The sequence below is a fragment of the Cucumis melo genome, chromosome 12, assembly GCF_025177605.1.
Source record: "Cucumis melo cultivar AY chromosome 12, USDA_Cmelo_AY_1.0, whole genome shotgun sequence".
Lineage (NCBI taxonomy): Eukaryota > Viridiplantae > Streptophyta > Magnoliopsida > Cucurbitales > Cucurbitaceae > Cucumis > Cucumis melo.
The window spans coordinates 2,468,922-2,488,928 of record NC_066868.1 but is presented as its reverse complement, the minus strand read 5'-3'; the positions used below and the strand labels follow the sequence as shown (position 1 = coordinate 2,488,928).

General features: G+C 32.5%; 2 protein-coding genes and 1 long non-coding RNA gene across 5 annotated transcripts; all 3 read left to right on the top strand.

Annotated features, from left to right (window-relative positions):
* Positions 1–503: 503 nt before the first annotated feature.
* LOC103497169 (2-dehydro-3-deoxyphosphooctonate aldolase) lies at positions 504–6,247 on the top strand. Of its 3 annotated transcripts, none has more exons than XM_008459267.3 (14): positions 504–650; positions 1,663–1,770; positions 1,893–1,990; positions 2,263–2,359; positions 3,007–3,072; positions 3,356–3,415; positions 3,517–3,591; positions 3,720–3,804; positions 4,152–4,210; positions 4,321–4,365; positions 4,633–4,731; positions 5,651–5,698; positions 5,801–5,848; positions 6,003–6,247. In XM_008459267.3, exons 2-14 carry the CDS (start codon positions 1,738–1,740, stop codon positions 6,057–6,059), a joined length of 870 nt encoding a protein of 289 aa, XP_008457489.1. In that variant the 5' UTR covers positions 504–650; positions 1,663–1,737; the 3' UTR covers positions 6,060–6,247. The 3 variants fall into 3 exon arrangements, with proteins under 3 accessions (XP_008457489.1, XP_008457491.1, XP_008457490.1); XM_008459269.3 differs by lacking the exon at positions 504–650 and adding an exon at positions 734–893; XM_008459268.3 differs by lacking the exon at positions 504–650 and adding an exon at positions 770–898.
* Positions 6,248–10,443: 4,196 nt separating this feature from the next.
* On the top strand, positions 10,444–11,918 carry LOC127144389 (WUSCHEL-related homeobox 5-like). The gene is made up of 2 exons (XM_051080296.1): positions 10,444–10,624; positions 11,566–11,918. The coding sequence occupies exons 1-2, from the start codon at positions 10,444–10,446 to the stop codon at positions 11,916–11,918; spliced, it is 534 nt and encodes a 177-aa protein (XP_050936253.1).
* A 4,179-nt stretch (positions 11,919–16,097) lies between these two features.
* On the top strand, positions 16,098–16,477 carry LOC127144451 (uncharacterized). The gene is made up of 3 exons (XR_007816094.1): positions 16,098–16,162; positions 16,261–16,337; positions 16,410–16,477. It is a non-coding gene; the product is annotated as an uncharacterized LOC127144451 (long non-coding RNA).
* The last annotated feature ends 3,530 nt before the right edge of the window (positions 16,478–20,007 follow it).

The window sequence follows — 20,007 nt, the reverse complement described above, 5'->3', positions numbered from 1 at the left end:
CAAACTTGCCATAACTTATTGATGTAAGCATGAGAGAGAACTTGTATGCATGTATAGAGAGAGAAATACAAATATAGTCGAGGAAGAAATAAATAATAGAGAAACTAAATGGCCTAGACATAAAATAATTAGGAACTAAATGGTCTAAAAAAACTAAAAAAAAAAAAAGTTTTACTTCACCCTAAAGCTATTCAACGTACCAAAATAACGAAACCTTTTACTTCCTTCTTAACATAAAATTTTACCATTTTCACAAAAAATAAAGAAAAGAAAACTTTACAATATCCCCATCCCAATCAAATAATGACATATTTGCAACATTTAATATTCTTTATTTTCGATGTAAAACTTCTCCATTTTAGTAAAAAGAAAAAAATGCTTTTAAACTTTTTCGCATCACAGGAAATAAATCAAACCTACTAATTTTAAAAAACACATCAATATTTAATATTCAATTATTTAAATATAAAAATTACAATTAATTGAGAATTGAAAAAGAATACTAAAAGTAAGAGCAAAGGAGAGCGTAAAAATTTCTTAGTTGTAGGCTTGTTATTTATTTATTATTTTCATTATTATTATTTTGTTCTCTTTTTTCCTACACTTTCTCACTCCCAGCTCTTCCACTGCCAATCGCACAATCGTCCAAGGTAACTTCCTCGACCCATTGCTCTCTCATTAGCGATACAAATTCTCCTTCTTTTTCATATTTTCCTATCTGAAGCTTTAATTTTAGTTTTAGTTTTAGTTATAGTTATTGATTTTTATTTTGGGTATTTTTGTATTCCGAATCTCTACTATTAATCATTCACTTGATCCCATGTGAAAAAGGTAGAATTAATGTTCATACTTCTCCAGCTATTGATCTTGGTCGATAACTCTGAGAAGACTATGTAATGTACTTCTTCTTCTCTGAATTTGTAATGGGTTTTATGTTTTCTTTTTAACAATCAACGATGCCATTTTGTTCTTCTTTTCACTAAATTTTCATTTGGGTTCTTCTTTTTGACTGAAATGGCTAGTGGGTTTCTTTTTGGGCTTTAGAACGCCAACAATTTCCTGAAGATAAACACGTTTTTAGATATTTTTCTTGGAAAACATACACAGCTGTTAACTGTCATTTTCCCAAGAAACAGACACAATTCGAGAAAGCGAAAATCAGATCACCTTCTCCTTCTCTCCTGGAGATTATGGCTACTGTCTCAGCCGTTTTTGTTTGGCATTCTCAAGTTTGGCAATTGTGATGTTGGATCTATTCTTTTTTTGTTTGTTGTCATCTGATTTTACCTTACATAATAAATTGAAAATAGTGATTGAAAAATTGAAGCTCTATTGAATTAGCATGAAGTTCTGCCTCTTATCTTGTCTGTGTGTGTTTTAAGGTTTCTCACATTTTGCCAATCTACGTGTGCTTGACTACACTTTGCAATGTTATCATATGTTGCTTTGGCTTCAATTTCGAAGAACTTTTGTAACTATTCCATTGACAATATTTTACTTAGTTGGTCCCTTTTTTAGGTGGGGTGGCTTGTTGGGTTGGTTTTTTCTGTATGCCTGTGCCGGTGTATTTTTTCATTTTTTCTCAATGAAAGTTGTTTATTTCATAAAAGAAAACTACACTTTTGCAATGTTGAAAGTTAACTTGAAGGCCGTCGATTTCAGATCTAGACCACCTTTTTCCATTGAATTGGTTAGAAGTAATTGTCTGAAGTCTTTAACTGCATATAAGTAAACGCCATGGAATCTTCGCTGCTTTTCAACCAGCTCCGGGTTTGAACATTCCTTCTTCTTTTACTTCTTCCTCTCCTTTTAATTCTCTGATCAATTTTTTTTGTACATCAGCCATTAATCATCTGTATGCACTTTATATGATGATATATTTATTTGGACAGGCGGCTGAGCCCTTTTTTCTATTGGCTGGTCCAAACGTGATTGAATCAGAGGAGCATATATTTAGGATGGCCAAGCACATCAAGAATATATCATCGAAGTATGTATTTAGGTTCCTTGAGTTTTAGGTCCTTTGTTCCAAATTGATGAATAAGATTATGCAAAAAATTGTATATACTCCTCTATATGACATTAAATCATTAAGCGATGAGAGAATATATTAGATCTCAAGTAGTTTGATGCAAAATGTAAGTTTATAGAGCCAACAGTTTCATGGTATACCTGATTTGTAGGTGACCATGGATTCACATTGCCCTCGTAGTTTCACTGTCTTTTTTCACTGTAGTAAAGAATTTGTATGTTATCCTGCAGGTTTGGTTTGCCACTGGTTTTCAAGTCCAGCTTTGATAAAGCTAACCGTACATCTGCAAAATCCTTTCGTGGTCCAGGCATGGTTGAAGGCTTGAAGGTTTTAATGGTTTACTTGTTTGAATTGCACGGCCATGCATAGACATAGTTACAACTTTCAAGAACATCATACGTGTCTGGCGATTATTTTTGTGCCTATTTCTTTTTAACTTCTCTGTGATTATAATATTATTAAAGTATAACCTCTTATAGAAAGGATGTTTGGTACAATTATAGCATGGGGAACAGATAATAGTAAGTGGGAATTTAAATTAATATTTAGCTACTCTCCTGTTGACAAATTTCATGTGATTATGATTTAAGTTGTCACTTTTTGTGTATTGGACCCATATGGCATGTTCCTGACAGTGCATCAAAGGAGGCTCCACTGTTCTTTTGCTGCAAGCATTGGCTAATTCTTGTAGATCTTATTTTTTCCGCAGTTTTATTTCTTTTCTTATTATTATTATGAGGAAGGAGGAGTAATTCAACTTGAAGATAGCAATTCATATATTTATTTGTTAGTTCTTTGCTAAATTGCCAGGTATCATTCATACTGTCTGGAAGTTACATCCCCTACTTGTGTGTTCAATGTGCCATTTGTTCCTTGAGTTTATGCTGTGTTGTTTCTTTTGATTCCAAAATTTATGCAACTTATCGAAACAATTCGGGTATTTATCAAAACTTTTGTTTTCTGCATCGTTGCAGATACTTGAGAAGGTTAAACTAGCATATGATATACCCATAGTGACTGATGTGCATGAATCCATACAGGTATTTTACTTCCTTTTACTTCAGACACATAAGCACTCTGTTTGTGTGGTCATTTGCTTAAAGTCTAAAACAGGTCTTGTTAGATCCAAGCATGTATGGAATAGTTTAAGATCTGATTTCTTACACATAATTTTTCTATTAATGTTCCTTCAAGTTACTGCCATTTCTGCAAGTAGAAATTGAACTTCTGTTGTACTTGTAAGTATGAACTAAGAATTAGTGCATGAATATGGAACTTTTAAATTTTCTCAGAGAGCAATTTTTAAAGTATAACCTTCTACAGTGTGAAGCAGTTGGCAAAGTTGCGGATATTATTCAGATTCCTGCGTTTCTGTGTCGACAGGTAATTTAATATTTGTTGATGAACCAATATGTCAATGAGTTAAGGCTTGATAGAAGTTAGAGTCTTAATTACTCATCATTTTTCACCTCATACCATAACAGACTGATCTTCTAGTTGCAGCAGCCAAGACTGGGAGAATTATAAATATTAAGAAAGGCCAGTTTTGTGCTCCTTCTGTGAGTGAACTCTGATAACGTGAAAAAAATTAGAATGTTTTCTCAGTTCTTTCATGTATTCTTTTAAATGTATGTTTGTCACTACTACGTAGTATCATTTTTCATTTTCCAAGTATCTGTTTCTTCAGGTAATGACAAATTCTGCTGAAAAGATCAGAATGGCTGGAAATTCAAATGTGATGGTTTGTGAGAGGGGAACTATGTTTGGTTATAGTAAGTTGCTAGATTTTTCTCCCTAAAATGCTCCCGTTTAACATTGTTTGTTGTGGTTGTTTGGTTAAAGAGAAGATTGCATTTGGTTCAACTTATTCTGTGTGCTTAAGATCAGAATCCATCTGGAGCTTTTCATTTTTTTAGAAAACCAATTTTCTCAATTGAAATATTACCATTTGGAGTTTTTATCAAACATTAAACTTTTTCTTAGTTTGTTTCATCAGTCATTCATTTAGTCATAGTCTGGGTTCAGTTTCCGAGTTTTGACTTATTCCTCACTGTTGAGGTTGAACTTTTTTTTCCGTCCCATTTAGTTCATCTTATAATACGAATGATTTGGTTTGTAGATGATTTAATTGTTGATCCTCGGAACCTTGAGTGGATGAGAGAGGCAAATTGCCCTGTTGTAAGTTGTTTGACCTTGCAACTTTTGCTTCTCTATATTGGGTTTTGTATTCAAGACATTGTTCTTGAACTGTACAGGCCAAAGTAATCTGATAAATGCTTTCAATTCAGGTTGCCGACATTACGCATTCATTGCAACAACCTGCCGGGAGACAGGTATGTATAGTATGTATTGTATTCACATGTTATGAACTGTACAGTTGCGTGACAATTCTAGGTTGCCGTTGGTATTGTTTCCTTCTAAAAAAACTGGACAGTTGCATGCTAACTCTATTAAAAGTGCATTGATAATATTTATAAGTTAGTTTCGTAAATTCACAGAACGTTTCCTATGTTGTTTGTTACTCAATATCTACTGATAACATCTTTTAGTGGATCTTTGAATTTAGAAGGTTGAATTTAAGTGTTTTAATCTCTTTGAAGTTGGGTGATGGAGGTGTCGCTAGTGGTGGCCTACGTGAACTAATACCATGTATAGCGAGGACAGCAGTGGCTGTTGGAGTAGATGGGATATTCATGGAGGTATTCAATTTTTTCTGATACTAGTCAAGTTTCATCAGTCACATATCTAATTATCCGCTGGGAAAAACAAAAAGAGATTTAAAAAAATGGTAGTAAAAGGAAATTGAATAAACAATAATTGAAGGTAATTTCTTGAATTACTTGCTGCATTTCTACTCTAGCACAAGTTCCTGGAATTTATTTATTTTTGGTTTGAAAGAATTTTCTGTAGTATATTTCGTTCTGTTCAACTAGTTTATGCATGATATCTCTGTTTTTGTTTTACATCATAGCTTTTTTTTTGAACTTTTGTGTTTTTTCCATTTGGGTTTTTGAACTTTTCGGGCCTAGCTTTGTTTCATGACCATTTGGTTTTTTGAAAATTAAACTAAACGCTGCTTCCAAGTCTAAGTTTATATGCTATCTTATCACTTTTGACCAATGTTTTAAAAAACTTGACCAATTTTTTCAAAAGCAAGTTTTATAGTAAAAAAGAGTAGTATTTCAAAAACTTGTTTCAAATTTAGAATTTGGCTGGAAATTCACGTTTTTCTTCCAGAAAGGTGAAAGCCATAATTCTAAAACGGGAGGAAACAAACATATAATTCAAAAATAGAAAAGTAAAAACAAAATTATCATCAAACGGTGGCCTCAAATATTAGTTTTAGTCCCAGAACAGTAGAACCCTTCCTTAAAGAAACCAAGTTATTTTTTGCCGACAATTTTTAAAATTTTATTTATTAGAAATCTAGCAGTTACACATATTTCGTTTGTTTATATGTGTTTATATGTGTTTTTGCCGATAAATGTAAGAAAATGTGTTTGAACTCACAGTAGATGAAGTTTCGGGTGACAAACGAAATAATTATGAAATGTTTTTGGAGTTAGAATATTTATATGGGTAATTTTACCTTCTCAAGAGTTTCTTTATGGTTTGAAGGTACACGACGACCCTCTGAACGCTCCAGTTGATGGTCCAACACAGTGGGTGAGTTTTACTTAAATCGGCTGTGAGTTTCATTTGTAAAAATAAGATCTTTTAAGAGATTATTTGCTGAACCTTCCAACGAATTTTCCCTTTTCTGATTAGCCTTTGCGCAATTTGGAGGCATTGCTGGAAGAGCTTGTGGCAATTGCAGTAAGTTCATTTACATTTCTTCTTGAATCTTTTTGCCGAGCCATTTCTGGCAAAACATGACCTTAATTAGGTTGATGTGAAGTTGACCGAATAGGTCGTGTTATATTAGTGAAGTATCAGAATTTACCTTGATTGTTTCTTTTTTTATCCTCAGCGGGTGAGCAAGGGTAAACAGCGTTTTAATATCGACTTGACGCCGTTTCGTGATTAAAGGCACAACGGACCACGAAAGTTCGAGGTATGAGAGGCTATGATTTCAGTACTCCATTTTTTAAACTGATTGTTCACATTGTCCCTACCAAATTAGTTTGGTTTTGTGTAGATACTTCTGATGTATCGTCTAAGGAATATGTTGAGTTTGTTTTTCTTTTACACCAGTCATGAATCATGAATCATGAATCATTTAAGCCAGTTTATGATTTATTATTATTACTATGGTCTTTAGATTCTAAAATCAGGATTCCTTACCTTCGGTTTTCTAAAGTTTTTTTTTTCCTGCTATGATTTTGAAGAGTTCATTCAGTGAATGTGACCAACTTAATTCTTGAAAACAGAAAGGAAAACATTTTCAAGCAAGTCAATGAAGTTTATTTTATTTCTAGGCTATACGATACTAAATACATTTGTTGATTCCATTTTGCTCCCAACTAGATTTCAAATGTCCAATTAATTTTAGTTCAAGAACTTTAAATAAATTTTAAATTTAATCTCTACTACTAGTTTATGGTAAATTTTATACGTTACTTTTATTTTTTATTAACATTTTCACTGTAAATTTTAAGAATATATTCACATATTCTGTTTCTTTACGTGATAATTATTATAATTTTTTAATCAATTTCAATAAAAACTCATTTTAAGAGACTAGAAGTACACCAAATCGTATTTTTAACTTAATTTTAATTATAATTGAAACTTAGTTACATTGGACCGGCAAGGGGCAAAATTTAAACTTGGTAAAGTAGGGTAAATATAAGTTTATATTAATCAAATATAAGTATTTCATCTTTGACTTGTGTTGAGAAATTTCTGGAACGTTCTTATTTGTGTGTGTGTGTTGGGTTTCACTCTAAATAGAGGAAGACAAAGAAGATAAAAAGTGGCCAACATCTATTTGATTATTGCATCTCTCTTGTGAAAGTTATTTAAAATGAAATTCTAATAAACGCTCTAAACTTTCATTTATAAAAGTTGAATAGGCATATGGATGTGTTAAAGGTTAGAGTTGATTCAACAGAAATTAGAAAAAAAGATATGATTTTTCGTATAAAAGAAAAAGAAGTAAAGAGAGAAGAAAAGATTAGGAAGGGGACAAATAAAAGAAGTTAAAAAGAGAGAGTGTGGAGTGGTGAGAAAGAATGGGGTTTAGGGTTTTGAATCTGCATCGTATTCGGTGCTATAGAGAGAGTGGCGCAGAAAATAGAGCAGCAGCAACAGCAGCAGCAGCAGCAGCAGCTCAGTTTCGGTTAACGAGGAGGCGCCACCTCTCACTCTTCATAAACTATAACTAATCCCATTCTTTCTCATTTTCCAACCCCTAATAACTCTTCATTCATATTTATTTTGCATCCTACTACCAATCATTCCTTTTTCCTCTCTAATCTAATATTCACTTTTCTCCTTTTTAATCTTTTTTAATTCTCTATCTAACACTAACTACTTTATGATTTTTACTTTCATATTTTTACCACTCACCAAATTAATGATACACTAATTTAAAATTAGTGGTATATCCTCTTGCATGCTTTTAAATTTCAACTACATATTAAATTACAATTTGAAAGTTTATGCCTCACTGTCTCCAAATAAAAAGAATAAATAAATAACATAATGAAACCATTCAAGGGGTGTTTTTTTTTTTTTTCTCCTCAGCTATTTTAAAGACAAAATAATATATTGACCATGTTGAGTTCTATTTTTATTTAATCTATATGTTTCGAATGGTTACGTTTTTATCTTTGAATTTTGAATTTTAACTATAGCCCATTTTTGTTTTTGACTAGTTAAAAAATAAATATGATGTGAAAATATTTAATTAATTTTAATAATAATAAAAGTTACTGAAAATTAGTTTTTATGATAGTTAATTTAACTCTTACAAATTAAGTAACATAGGGGTGACGACGATAGCATTTAGTGTAAAAGAACAATCAAGGTCAAAATATAAACCTTAAAACTTAGGGACTAACAAAAACCAAACTTAACGTGCAAGGTAAAAATGTAATCTTTTGAAAAAAAAAAAGATCAATTAGAAACGAAGCAAAACCTATATGAGAGTGAAACTATATTCTTGGTCTGTTGATTTTTGGTATAGTTTCTATTTGCTCCTTAAGGTTTAAATGTTAAACCTACATTTAGTCCTTACATTTTGCTATATTTATCATTGTTAAATTTTAAATATAAAGTATAAAATTTTTACTTCATATTTAATTTAAACTAATTAATAGACATTAACACTAAAGTTAATACTAATAGTGAGTATTTAATGAAAAATCGAAGCTAAAAAGTGTAAAATTTGAAACCTAAACCACACGCATATATATATAAACAAGATACTAAAGAAGAATATATAAGACCATAAGTGCACCAAAATATCTCTACTTGGCTTACATGTTAGTAGCATTGTCATCAAACCCTTGATCGTTGATCCAATAGTAATGTATTGGTATAATCAAAAGATAAGCCAAAACATTATGTAAAATAGGGCAGGGAAAAGGGCTCAAGACCAAAATAAACAAAAAGGGAGGTTAGTAAAAGAAAGAAGCATCACAATTACAAAAAAGAACTTTTGTAGTTTTTCATAGTCCATAGAACGACAAGTGAAATAAAATTTACGTTCCAAATTAAGCTCTATTAATCGAAGGATTCCAACATTTTGTTCTAGTTATAGATACCACAATACAAGATTGTAACATTTTAAAATTAAAGAACTAAATTGAAAACTTAATAGCTAAAAGTGTAATGTTTTAGGAGATATGGAATTGAAAGTAGATGTATATATAAAATTCTAGAATTAAAAAGACAATTTTCACCGTATCTTTTTTGGTAATATAAAATTGAGTGTTGTGTGTGTAGCGTATCTAAAATGGTAAAAAAGCTATGGATCCATCTCTATTGCCTTAACACTTCAATTCCCAAAGCGTAGGCCTTACCTACACTACAACCCTTCAAATTTACAAACCCCAAACAGCCTGTCTTTCTCTTTTTTCCTTTTCCCTCTTCTCTTCTTCAATGGCTTATCCTACTTGGCCTTTCCTCCTCCTCCCTCTCTCTTTGTCATTCCCAAGATTTTATATCAATCAATATTACTCTTCATCCCCACCAACCAATCCCATTCCCATTATTCCTTACTATTCATCTTTTCAAACACACACACTAAAACCAAAACAATTTTATTCATTTGTGTGTGTGTTCCAACTTCATCTTTTCATATTAATCCAACCCATCACTTGGTGTGGTTTTTTGATTTCTTGATCTACGTTCATACCCTTTCACTCAACCAATCAACCCTATACATACATATATACACACACATAGACACATAATAACAACATGTAGCCATAAATAATTAAGTAGGCCTATATATATGTTTTAACCTAATTTTTTGAACTGAGTTGCATTCTTCATTATTTGAATGTTTCTTAACATGCACACTTAGTTCAAGATATATTTGAAAGTTAAGTACAGGTTACTAAACTTTGAAGTTTGTGTGCAGTAATCTATGAAAAATTCAACCAACTCTATTCAAACCCTAATTTTTTAAATATAGTGTCTATTTGGAATGGTGAGTTTTAGAAAAGTTGAAAACTTCAAGGACTAAATAGATGCCCGAAAAATCTTAAAAGTTCAAAAACTAAATTTTGTAATCTTACATCAATTTTTTTTACCCTAAGCATATGATGTTATATCAATTAAGACACCGAATTAATAATTGTATCAATTTAAACTAATATCTAGATTTCATTAGAGAAATATCATTTAAAATTCATATTTTAATTATTCAATTAAACTTTTGATTAAATCTTCATAAGTCAATATCCAATTTAGGTGTTTTTATGTAATCAAATGTTAGTTTCACAAAAAGAGAGTATTTATTTATAAACGTAAATATATGTAAGAAGGATTTTAAAAGAAAATTCTAAGTAAGAGTCTAAAGCAAGTTCATTTATTTATTGGAGAGTATGATACAACGTAGATTTCACAGAAGCATTTTTTTTTCTTTTTCAGACAAAAGCGTAATAAATAATGTAAAAATTGATTCAACTTCAAAAGTGATTTTTGTATACATGAAGCTTATAGGGTTGGATTGGGAGGGTAGTTTGGTGTTTTCACAGTTCCCTTCTTAAAACCCTAGTAGTGGTCGACCCTCGCTCTACCCACCATGTTTTCAGAGATTTTGTAGCACCAAAAACGATACGCATGTCCTTCCCTCCATTTCAATCTTCACACCCCATTGGCTTTCAATTCAATTCATTATTTCCTATTTTTCTTTTTATTTAATTTATCTGTATACATATATAAGGTTTTGCTGATGATCATCATGGAGAACGTAACATATATATATATTTATATATAATAATTGTTTGATGGAAAAGATGACGGCGGAGATGGGGGGCGGAGGTGGTGGTGGTGGGCCTCCGGTGAGTTCACGGTGGAATCCGACAAAAGAGCAAATAAGCATATTGGAGAATTTATATAGACAAGGAGTGAGAACGCCGAGTGCTGATCAAATACAACAAATAACGGTTAGGCTTAAGGATTATGGTCATATCGAAGGCAAAAATGTGTTCTATTGGTTTCAAAATCATAAAGCTAGACAAAGGCAGAAGCAAAAACAACAGCATCATCATCATCATCATCATTTTAATTCCTCTTTCCCTTTTTATAATCACTTCCTTCACTTCAATCACACCAACTCTCCTTTCCCTCCCCCTCCCCCTCCTCCCCCTCCTCCCAATAATGGTTCGTCTAATGCTCATCTCCCTCATACATACTATACTATACTATACTATACTATACTTTTAGTTATGCTCCTTTTTACATCTTTTGTTACCTTACGTTCATGGTGTGATATCATTTTCTTTTCTTTTCTTTTTAGTTGACCGAAAAAAGAAAAAAAGTTCAAATCTTATACCTTTTTTTCTTTCAATATCAAGATATATCTTTTCATACTCAAAACATCTCAAAATCCTTTTTTTTCTTCTCTAATTGATCTCTTTCAAACTATATGATATTGATTGATAAGATTGTTAAGAAATTAAATTCACATCTAACCCCCATTAGCCTAAATTTTGTTGGGTTTAATTCCAATTTCAAGTTTCGTTTTATTTTTTTGGTTGATAAATGTTTTGTTTTTGAAAATTTTAGGTTTGTTTTCTCCTTTTTAAATGAAGTACTTGAATTCTTAGTGAAATTTCAAACACAATACAAAATATTATAATACTATTCGTTTTAGTTTTAGAATTTAGAATATTAAAATTTTGAAAACGTGGGTTAGGTTAGAAAGTTGTTATCATGAGCTTAATTTTTAAAAACTAAAATTCAAGACATTTCTATGTTCGAATATTGTAATGTTATTTGTTGATAATCACTTAGCGTTGAAGTTTACTCTTTATCGATTATCTTAAGCTTCTTTTCTGTTACGTACAATTGTAATGAAATTATTTTGGACTAATATGAAAATTTCTTGTTTTGTTCATTATTATTATGATGATCAGTGGTTTGCAGCCCATACTACGTACATCAAAACGAAGTCGGACTGTATCCACCATACCAAAACAATTCAATGGTGATTCAAAGCAGTGGGATTGTGAAGAAAAGATCAAAAAGTGAGAGAAGAAATTGTATTATTAATATCAATGAGGAATCAACTATCAATAATAATAACCTTAGCTATCAAACTACTGAAACTCTCTCCCTCTTTCCCACGCACCCAACTGGGGATTTACAAGCCGGCCCACAGTCGCCACCGCCACCGACACTGACGACGGTGTCCGCTTCGGCCTCTGATGGAATCTCTGACGACGATTCTGCTGGTGGCCGTCAACCTTACTTTGAATTTTTTATGTAGGAACAACTTGTGTTGAGGATAAATAGGGGTTATATATTTTGTGAGGTTTTTTCTTTTTCTTTTTTCCTTTTTGTTTATGTAATGAGAAGGAATTTTAATCGATCGATTAAACTTTTCTCAGTTTAAAGATTTTTGTTTTTGTTTTAATATATTTTGCTGTCTCTATAAATATCCAATTGAACTTATGATGCAAGAAGGGATAGGATGTTGGAGTTGGAATATGAAGAGTTCGCATTAATATTTCCATTCTTATATATATGTATGTATTAAGAATATACATGAAGGAAATTAAATCAATTTTTATAGGTGCATTTAAGAAACATGGAAGATTCCATTTTAGTGCTTGATCGATTGGATTTTTTCTTCCATGCGTTTTATTCTCCAAAATTTTCAAAATGTACTTTCTTTTTAAGTTTTTTTTTTTAATATATCTTATAAATAGTTTCAATATTTTGCTATCCATAACAATTTTTTTTTTTATGAAAATCGTTTAGAAGGGTTGGTTAAGCAAAATTTTAAATTATGTTAGATAATTATATAATACTTTTGTTAGATTTGTGGTCTTGTCTATGGATGTAGTCAAATTGTATTGGTTGGCACAATAAAAATCTAATTTAGCAATATTGGCCAGCGGTATAAATAGGCTGGTTTCTCAACCCAACCCATATTTTCGGTTGGTTAGGTTGCCAACCCGAATAACCCGAATTAAGTTTCCAACCCAACCCGTAAAATATGGGTTGGGTTGTCGGGTTGTATTATTTTTATTATTTTTTCGTTTATAAATTTTAATGTTTGTAAATGGAAATTATAAACTATAAATCGAATATGTTCTGTATCAAGTTAAGCAAAAAAAAAAAAAAAAAAAAAAAAAAAACTCTCGGAACTCAGGATTGTTTAACTTTTATTAAATTATATATCTATTAATATTTATATTTATTATAGTAATTCGGGTTGGGTTGGGTTGACTCGAATTTTTCGGACCTCCAACCTGCAACCCAACCCACATTTTAAACTAAACAGGTTGAGTTGGGTTGGGAAGCCTGGGTTGTTAGGTTGCTCGGGTTATTTTTACACCCCTAATATTAGCACTAACCTTTTCAATTTTGCAAATATAGCAATTTTTTTAATTTTGGTTGATATTTTTTATTTTAATTTTTTCATTATTCAAAATTGCCCTTCTCTAAATCTCCACTTTTTTCTCTTCCTCTTCAGTTTCTTTCTCTTATCGTTCTCCTTCATTTTTCGTTTTCTTCTCCTGATCTTCTCCACCGTTCTTCACGGTTTCTCCTCTTCGCCTATTTCTTCTCTACTCTTCTTTTTCTCCTTCTCTTCTGTTTTATTCTTTTAGATTTCACCCTCTTCATCTGCTTCTTTTTTTATCGTCTTCTCCTCGTCTTCTTCTCCTATTCTCCTCATTTTTTCTCTAGGGAAAACAAGAATTATGTATGTATTTATTTCCTTTTTTTAAAGCTATAATATTCTTTCTTATACTTATATACGTATTTTGATGTTAAAAATTGGTAAGAGAGTTGGATCATTATTTTTTCCTTCTTTTTTCTATGAATCGCTCATATTTGTTATTTATTGAAATTAAGGTTACAATTTGTTCTTCCTCGTCTCTTTTATTTGTTCCTCATATCCTTTAGCGAAAGGAGTTTTGCAGATCCGTTAGGCTTTGTTTAGTTACATTTGGTTTGATTTTTTTTTAATTTGTATTAGTTTTTTATATCAGTTGTATGATGTACTGATATTATATGTATTAGTTGACTAATACATTTACTACGTGTTTTTTATTTTTTCAAAATTGTTGCAGTTAATTGTAGTTATGGTTAAGCTGACAGTAATTGTTTTTCAGAGTGATCAATGGGATGAGAGTAATGAAGCCACCTATTTTGTTTGGTTTAATTATGATGCTAATTTTTCACTTATCTATTTATTTTCATTTAATTTTAGCATTATTATTATTATCATTATTATTTTAAATTGATAAACGATGGAAAATTGGAAAGTAAAAAGTAAATCTTTATATAATTTGGATTTTGGCAAAAAAAAAAAAACCTAATTTTCATGTCCCTCAATCTTTTGGCTTCTTTACTGTCTGGGAAGGTTTTTCAAATTTAGATAAAAAAAAAAAAGAGTATACGGCAAAGTTTTTGTCTTTATAAATAACTTATTTTTACATGGAGAGGGTGTCTTTTGATTTTGAAAAAGAAAAAAAAGAGTGAGCCCTAAAAAAAAATAGAGAGAGAACCACAAATCTCATATCCTAAGAAAATATTTCAAAGAGAGCTTCTTCTCCCTCTTCTTCTTTAGCTAATTTCTTGAAGTCGGAGGGTAAACAAACCTCCAACTTGAGAAAAACTCACATATTTTTTTGTCATTCATATTTATTTACTTTATATATATGTATTTTACTTTATTAATGTCTATAGTTGTTCACTTTTTTAGCTTTGTTTTATTATTATTATTTTTTTATGTTATGTATTCTTTTTTTTTCATGTATTTATTTATTTCTTGCTTAATATTTTCTATTTACTCTATTATATTTTATTGCTTTGTATATTTATGTACTTCCTACATTTTTATTTATTTATTGTTTAATATGCTTATTTATTTATTTGTTAGGTTTGTTGTCTTTATATTTGTGTATTTTATTTACTTATTTATGTTTATTTATTTACTTCATTCCTATTGATATTATATTCCACCTTATTTATTGCTTATATATATATTTTTACTTTATTTATTACCTTTATATTATTGTTTATTTATTTATTATGTTTTCATTTATTTATTACATTAAATATATGTATATATTTCTTTTACTTTAAGATGATCTACCAGCAAAAGCATCTATTTTTAATTAGATATGTTTGGGTATTTAAAAAAAAAAAATTTGTTTACTAAAATATATATGTATTAAGAAAGATACATGAAGGAAATTAAATCAATTTTTATAAGTGCATTTAAGAAACATGGAAGATTGCATTTTAGTCCTTGATCGATTGGATTTTTTCTTGAATGTGTTTCATTCTCGAAAATTTTCAAAATGTACATTTTTCAAGTTTATATATATATATATATATATATATATATATATATATATATATATATATATCTTATAAATAATTCCAATTGCTATCCATAATAATTTTCCTTTTTATTAAAATTTATTATAGTCTGGAGGGTTGGCTAAGCAAAATTGAAAATTGTTTTAAATAATTATATAATACTTTTGTTAGATTTGCGGTCTTGGCTATATATATATATATATATATATATATATATATATTGTAACGCCCCAACAAATTTGATCTTTTTTGTTCATTGTCATTAATATTTAAGTGTGGTTATGAAAAATTCAAATTTATTGGAAGAACCTTATCATTTTGAAATTTGCGATTAAATAAGGTTTGGAATCTTTATTTTGTTTAGATAATAAGTATTTTATTTGGAAATAATTGGTGAAGTTATTATTAAATTAAAGTTGGTTGGTTAAGGGAGAAATGTGGGGACCTAGTTGGGGTTAATAAGGAAAATTTCATGAGATTTGGAGACATAGGAGGTGGTTGGTTTTCGAATTAATTAAAGGAAATAGAAAAAAGGATATTTTCTTATATAAAGCAGCTTTGGGACCCGTGCATAAGAAAAACAAAAAAAAAAAGAGAGGAGCAACTAAAGTCCTTCTTGAAACCCTAGCAGCCGACCCGCGCCGCCGCCTTCGCCGCCAGTTTCAAGCACAAGCGTTCGGGAGCCAGCCGCAGTAGAAGCCGAACTACCCGCGTCACCCTTCGTGATCCGCAGCCGTTCCGTTCGTAGTCGCCGCGTGAAACGTCGTCCGCCGCGTCGTCGAACAGCAGCGACCGTCGGTCGTCAGCCGCACGTCTCCATCCGTCGGAAACCCGAACCCGCGCTTCGGCCGTCGCCCGAACCCGAAGCCGAAACCGCGTCCGCTCACCGCTCCGTGCCCGCGCGCCGCCCCGAGTCGCAAACCGAACCCGCATCCACATACCGCTCCGTGCCCGCGTGCCGCCCCGAGTCGCAAACCGAGCCCGCACGCGCCCAGCTCTCTCCGCCTGCAAGCCGCGCCGCGCCGCCTGCACTGCAAGCCGAGCCGCGCCTCCTTGCTGTCGCAAGCCGAGCCGCACGCGCAAGATCCCTGCGCCAAGCCGAGCCGAGCCGGTCCCTGTTCTCTTTCCAGCCGAGCCGCCAAGCCTAATTTGGCTCCTTCCACCTAATTTTTGGTAAATTAATTAATTATTTTGGCATTACCCAATAAGACTCAATGTTTTTGGACACTAAATAATTTAATTTAGAACTAAATTAAATTATTTTCCTTAAGGGACGTCTTGGACCAAGTAACTGCTGCAGTGTGGGATTTCTTCAGTAGGGGCTCGAGCATTGCAACCTCTTTCTAGGGTAAGTCATTTCAACTGAGTTTGAACCGTTAGTCGTTGGTGACTTAATTACGAATTTTGGCGTATTAAACAGTTAGGACCTCGTTGCTTGGAAAGCACACTTGCCTCGCGGTTAGAACTCGCCAAGTAAATCTCCAGGTAAGAGATTTCTACTACCAGCTCCATGTTTAGAGTTATGAGGTCACGTATACCTTCAATTGTGCATGTTGAGGACTAGACTGTACGATGCATGAAATCAATGATAATATGATGCAAATGATGATATGGTTATATTATAGCATGTTGTTGTGATGACGAGAACTGTTATGGTTGTACGACGGGTGTCGAGATGGAGAGTGTAATGATGATTTATTTGTTATGGTATATGATGACGCCATGTGTATGTATACTGCGATTAGGGTACCTGTTAGCTTAACCTGTTAGAGTCGTACCTGCATGGGTGTCCTTCGGGATCACCACCTATTTAGGACTGTGCGGTCCGACGGGACACCAGTCTAGCATGGATATAGATATGACTCGAGTGACTCGACGGGGTCCTCGCATCCCGATTGTCCTAGGTGTCCCCCGGGGCACCGAAGACCAGAGTTACGTTCCTACGGGAGCGCATGTTGCACGTGTTCGGGAACGTGCCAGAGATTGGGTACCAGTTACAGGACTCTGACAGGAAGCTAACAGGCACCTAGTGGGACTAGTAGTGGGTCCCTTGCTGAGTATTTTATACTCACTCTTTTCATGTCATGTTTTCAGGTAGAGGACGAGGCAAGGGCAAGGGCAAGCTGGCGAGCGACCAGAAGTGACCGTGGCGAGCCATAGGGGCTTCTGCTTCCGCTTATTCTTGTTTTGACTTTAGTACCTGAGTTTAAGTATTTTTCACTATTTACCATTTTTTAAAGTAGATAGGGCCCGAGTAGGACTTTAGAACGAAATATCATTTTTGCGTGTTACTTTGTTTGGATGTTCATAAATAAATTTCTCAAACCTTATGCGTTTTTACTAAATTTTATGACTTAAACCACTTGCTCTACATTTAGAGATGACTTCGACTCAGTATAAGGAGTTGGGTCGGTACACACACACACACACACACACACACACACACACACACACACACACACACACACATATATATATATAAAGACTTCTAGCTTTTGCTTCTTCGATTGTTTATGGATTGTATCCGTATTTGTCTTGGTGTGATCTTGTCTCAAAGGTTGTTACTTTAGATGTTGTCTCTTCAAAATATTTTTTTTCATTATTTAACTAATTATTATATGCAAAATATTCTCTCTGAGATATATTTTCCTTTTATGATATTCTACTGATTGTGTGTGGGAATCTTTTCCTTATTCTGACTGTGCTATTTGAGCTCAACAAGTCTCTCCTACTAGGGCTTGTCACATGTATTGCTTTGTGAGTATGCTTGCTAATAGAGATTTGACCAAATTACTTTACACACATTGTGTTTGAAGGCAAGAGTTCTGTCTTAGTGTGGTGACGAATCTTGTGTAATTACATTAATCATATCCAATTTCAAGAAGTAGAGTTGGACCTTAGGAGAAGGTTAACGCAAAGTTGTTTTGAAGGATTTCTCAACCTTAGGGGATCTAAGGTATGACGACATTTGTGAGGAAGAAGTTTTCATATATTTAGGGAAGCCTAATCAAGTTCTCATATGAAAGGAGTTCGCAAGAAAACATAAAGATAACTTTAAGTGAAAAGGAGTCTGATCACAAGCTTAAAGGAGCCTGAGTTTTTTATATATCACTAATATCCACAGAGTTAGAGGAGCCAACTAAGTTTAAAAAATTGCATCTTCTGGATATCCTAAGATGTTTAGCTGAGTTAGGCTCTACAGTTGTCATTATAATCTACATTATTTACAAATAAGTACAATGTTGTAATCGTTTATCTTGAATGTATAAGTGAATTATCTTTTTTGGGCACAATCCCCCTAGATATTGGTGTATTATCACCGAATTGTGTTACTATAATTTATGTGTGTTTATTGTTTCTCCATGTTTTGATCCACAATTGTTTTTGTGCTTGTTAATCTGTGTTTAATTAGTGTGAAAGAACCAACATTCCAATGTTTTTCTCTCCTCAAAATTCCCTATCCTACAGCTCAGATAATGCCAGTAGAAGACAACTAAGAATTAGAAGCCCACCTGAAGACAAACAAAAGGAATATTCTGACATAAAAGAAAAGCAAAAAAAGAAATTTATGAAGACCTGTTATCGCATTAAAAGACAACAAGCTTTTTCCTCATCCAAGCAACAACTTTAATTTATCATAATTAAAGAAGGGAAGCTTGATGATCATAAATTGCTGGAAGTCAACCTGGGGTCACTATCAATTGTTGATAACCATTATAATTCCGATGGCTTTAATAGTCTAGAACCAATAGTAAACATTGATGATCAGAATTTGGTTTATGAAACACAAATTCCCGATAGTACAAGCAATGCTGATACTCCCCAAAGCAAAGGAAAACAGGATGATGTCAACTCAGAAGGAAAAACTGATCATGAAGAGACAGAAGGAAAAAAGAAGGAAGATGAAGAAAAAGCCTTCAAGGAGAAACTAGTCATATGGCTAAGAGAAAACGAACTAAAACTCTTTTCAAAGCACTCAACTATTGGACCAAACCATCCAATTTTAGACCAAGAAGGAAATTCTGTTAGTACAAGCCAAGGACCTTCGGTTGATTGTGGTTACAAATGAAATTTTTCTGTTGGAATATAAGAGAGTTAGACTCTCCCTCGAAAAGAGCCTAAACAAAAAGTTTAGTTTCTTTTTATATGCCTTGGCTTTGTTATTTTCACTAAGACAAAACTTTCTTCTTTCAATAACTTCAAAGAAAAATCTCTATGGTCTTTTTCTCACACCAATTGGATTACTCTTGATTTCAATGGAAGTTCTTGAGGTATTTTAACAATGTTGAATGATCTAAATTATAAGTGTTTAAACATAATTAATGGCAACTACACCATCTCTGCTCAATTCATAAATGATACTGGTTATACTTGGTGGTTAGCTGTAGTTTATGGCCCATCCCAAATTTCTTTTAGAGACTCCTTTTTGGTATGAATTAAAGTTGCTTCAATCAAAATGTCCCTCTCGGATGTTAGTTGGTGACTTTAACATCATCAGATGGTCAAGTGAATCAAATGCAAAAAATATGGGTAAGGTTAGTATGACCTATTTCAATGCATTCATCCAAAGAAACCAATTGTGCAACCCTCCTCTCTCTAACGACAAATACACATGGTCAAATTTGAGAAGGAATCCAACCTGCTCGAGAATTGATAGTTTTCTCTTTACAAAAGTTTGGGAACAAAATTGTAACAAACACTTCTCAAGAACGCTGGTCAGAACTTTATTAGATTATTTTCCCATTGGGTTGGAAACAAATCAAATCAAATGGGGTCCATGCCCTTTTCGCTTGAACAATTCTTCACTGATGGAAAAAGACTTCAAGAAAAACATCCAAGTATGGTGGGAAGACACAACCTAAAGTGGTCACCATTGTTACCATTTCATCATCAGACACAAAGCACTTTCAAATATCGTCAAAACCTAGCAATACAATAGAAAAAATCATTTCATTGAATCAAAGAAGTTGTTGATGAATTAAATAGATTAGATAGACAAATTAAAAGTTGAAAATCAT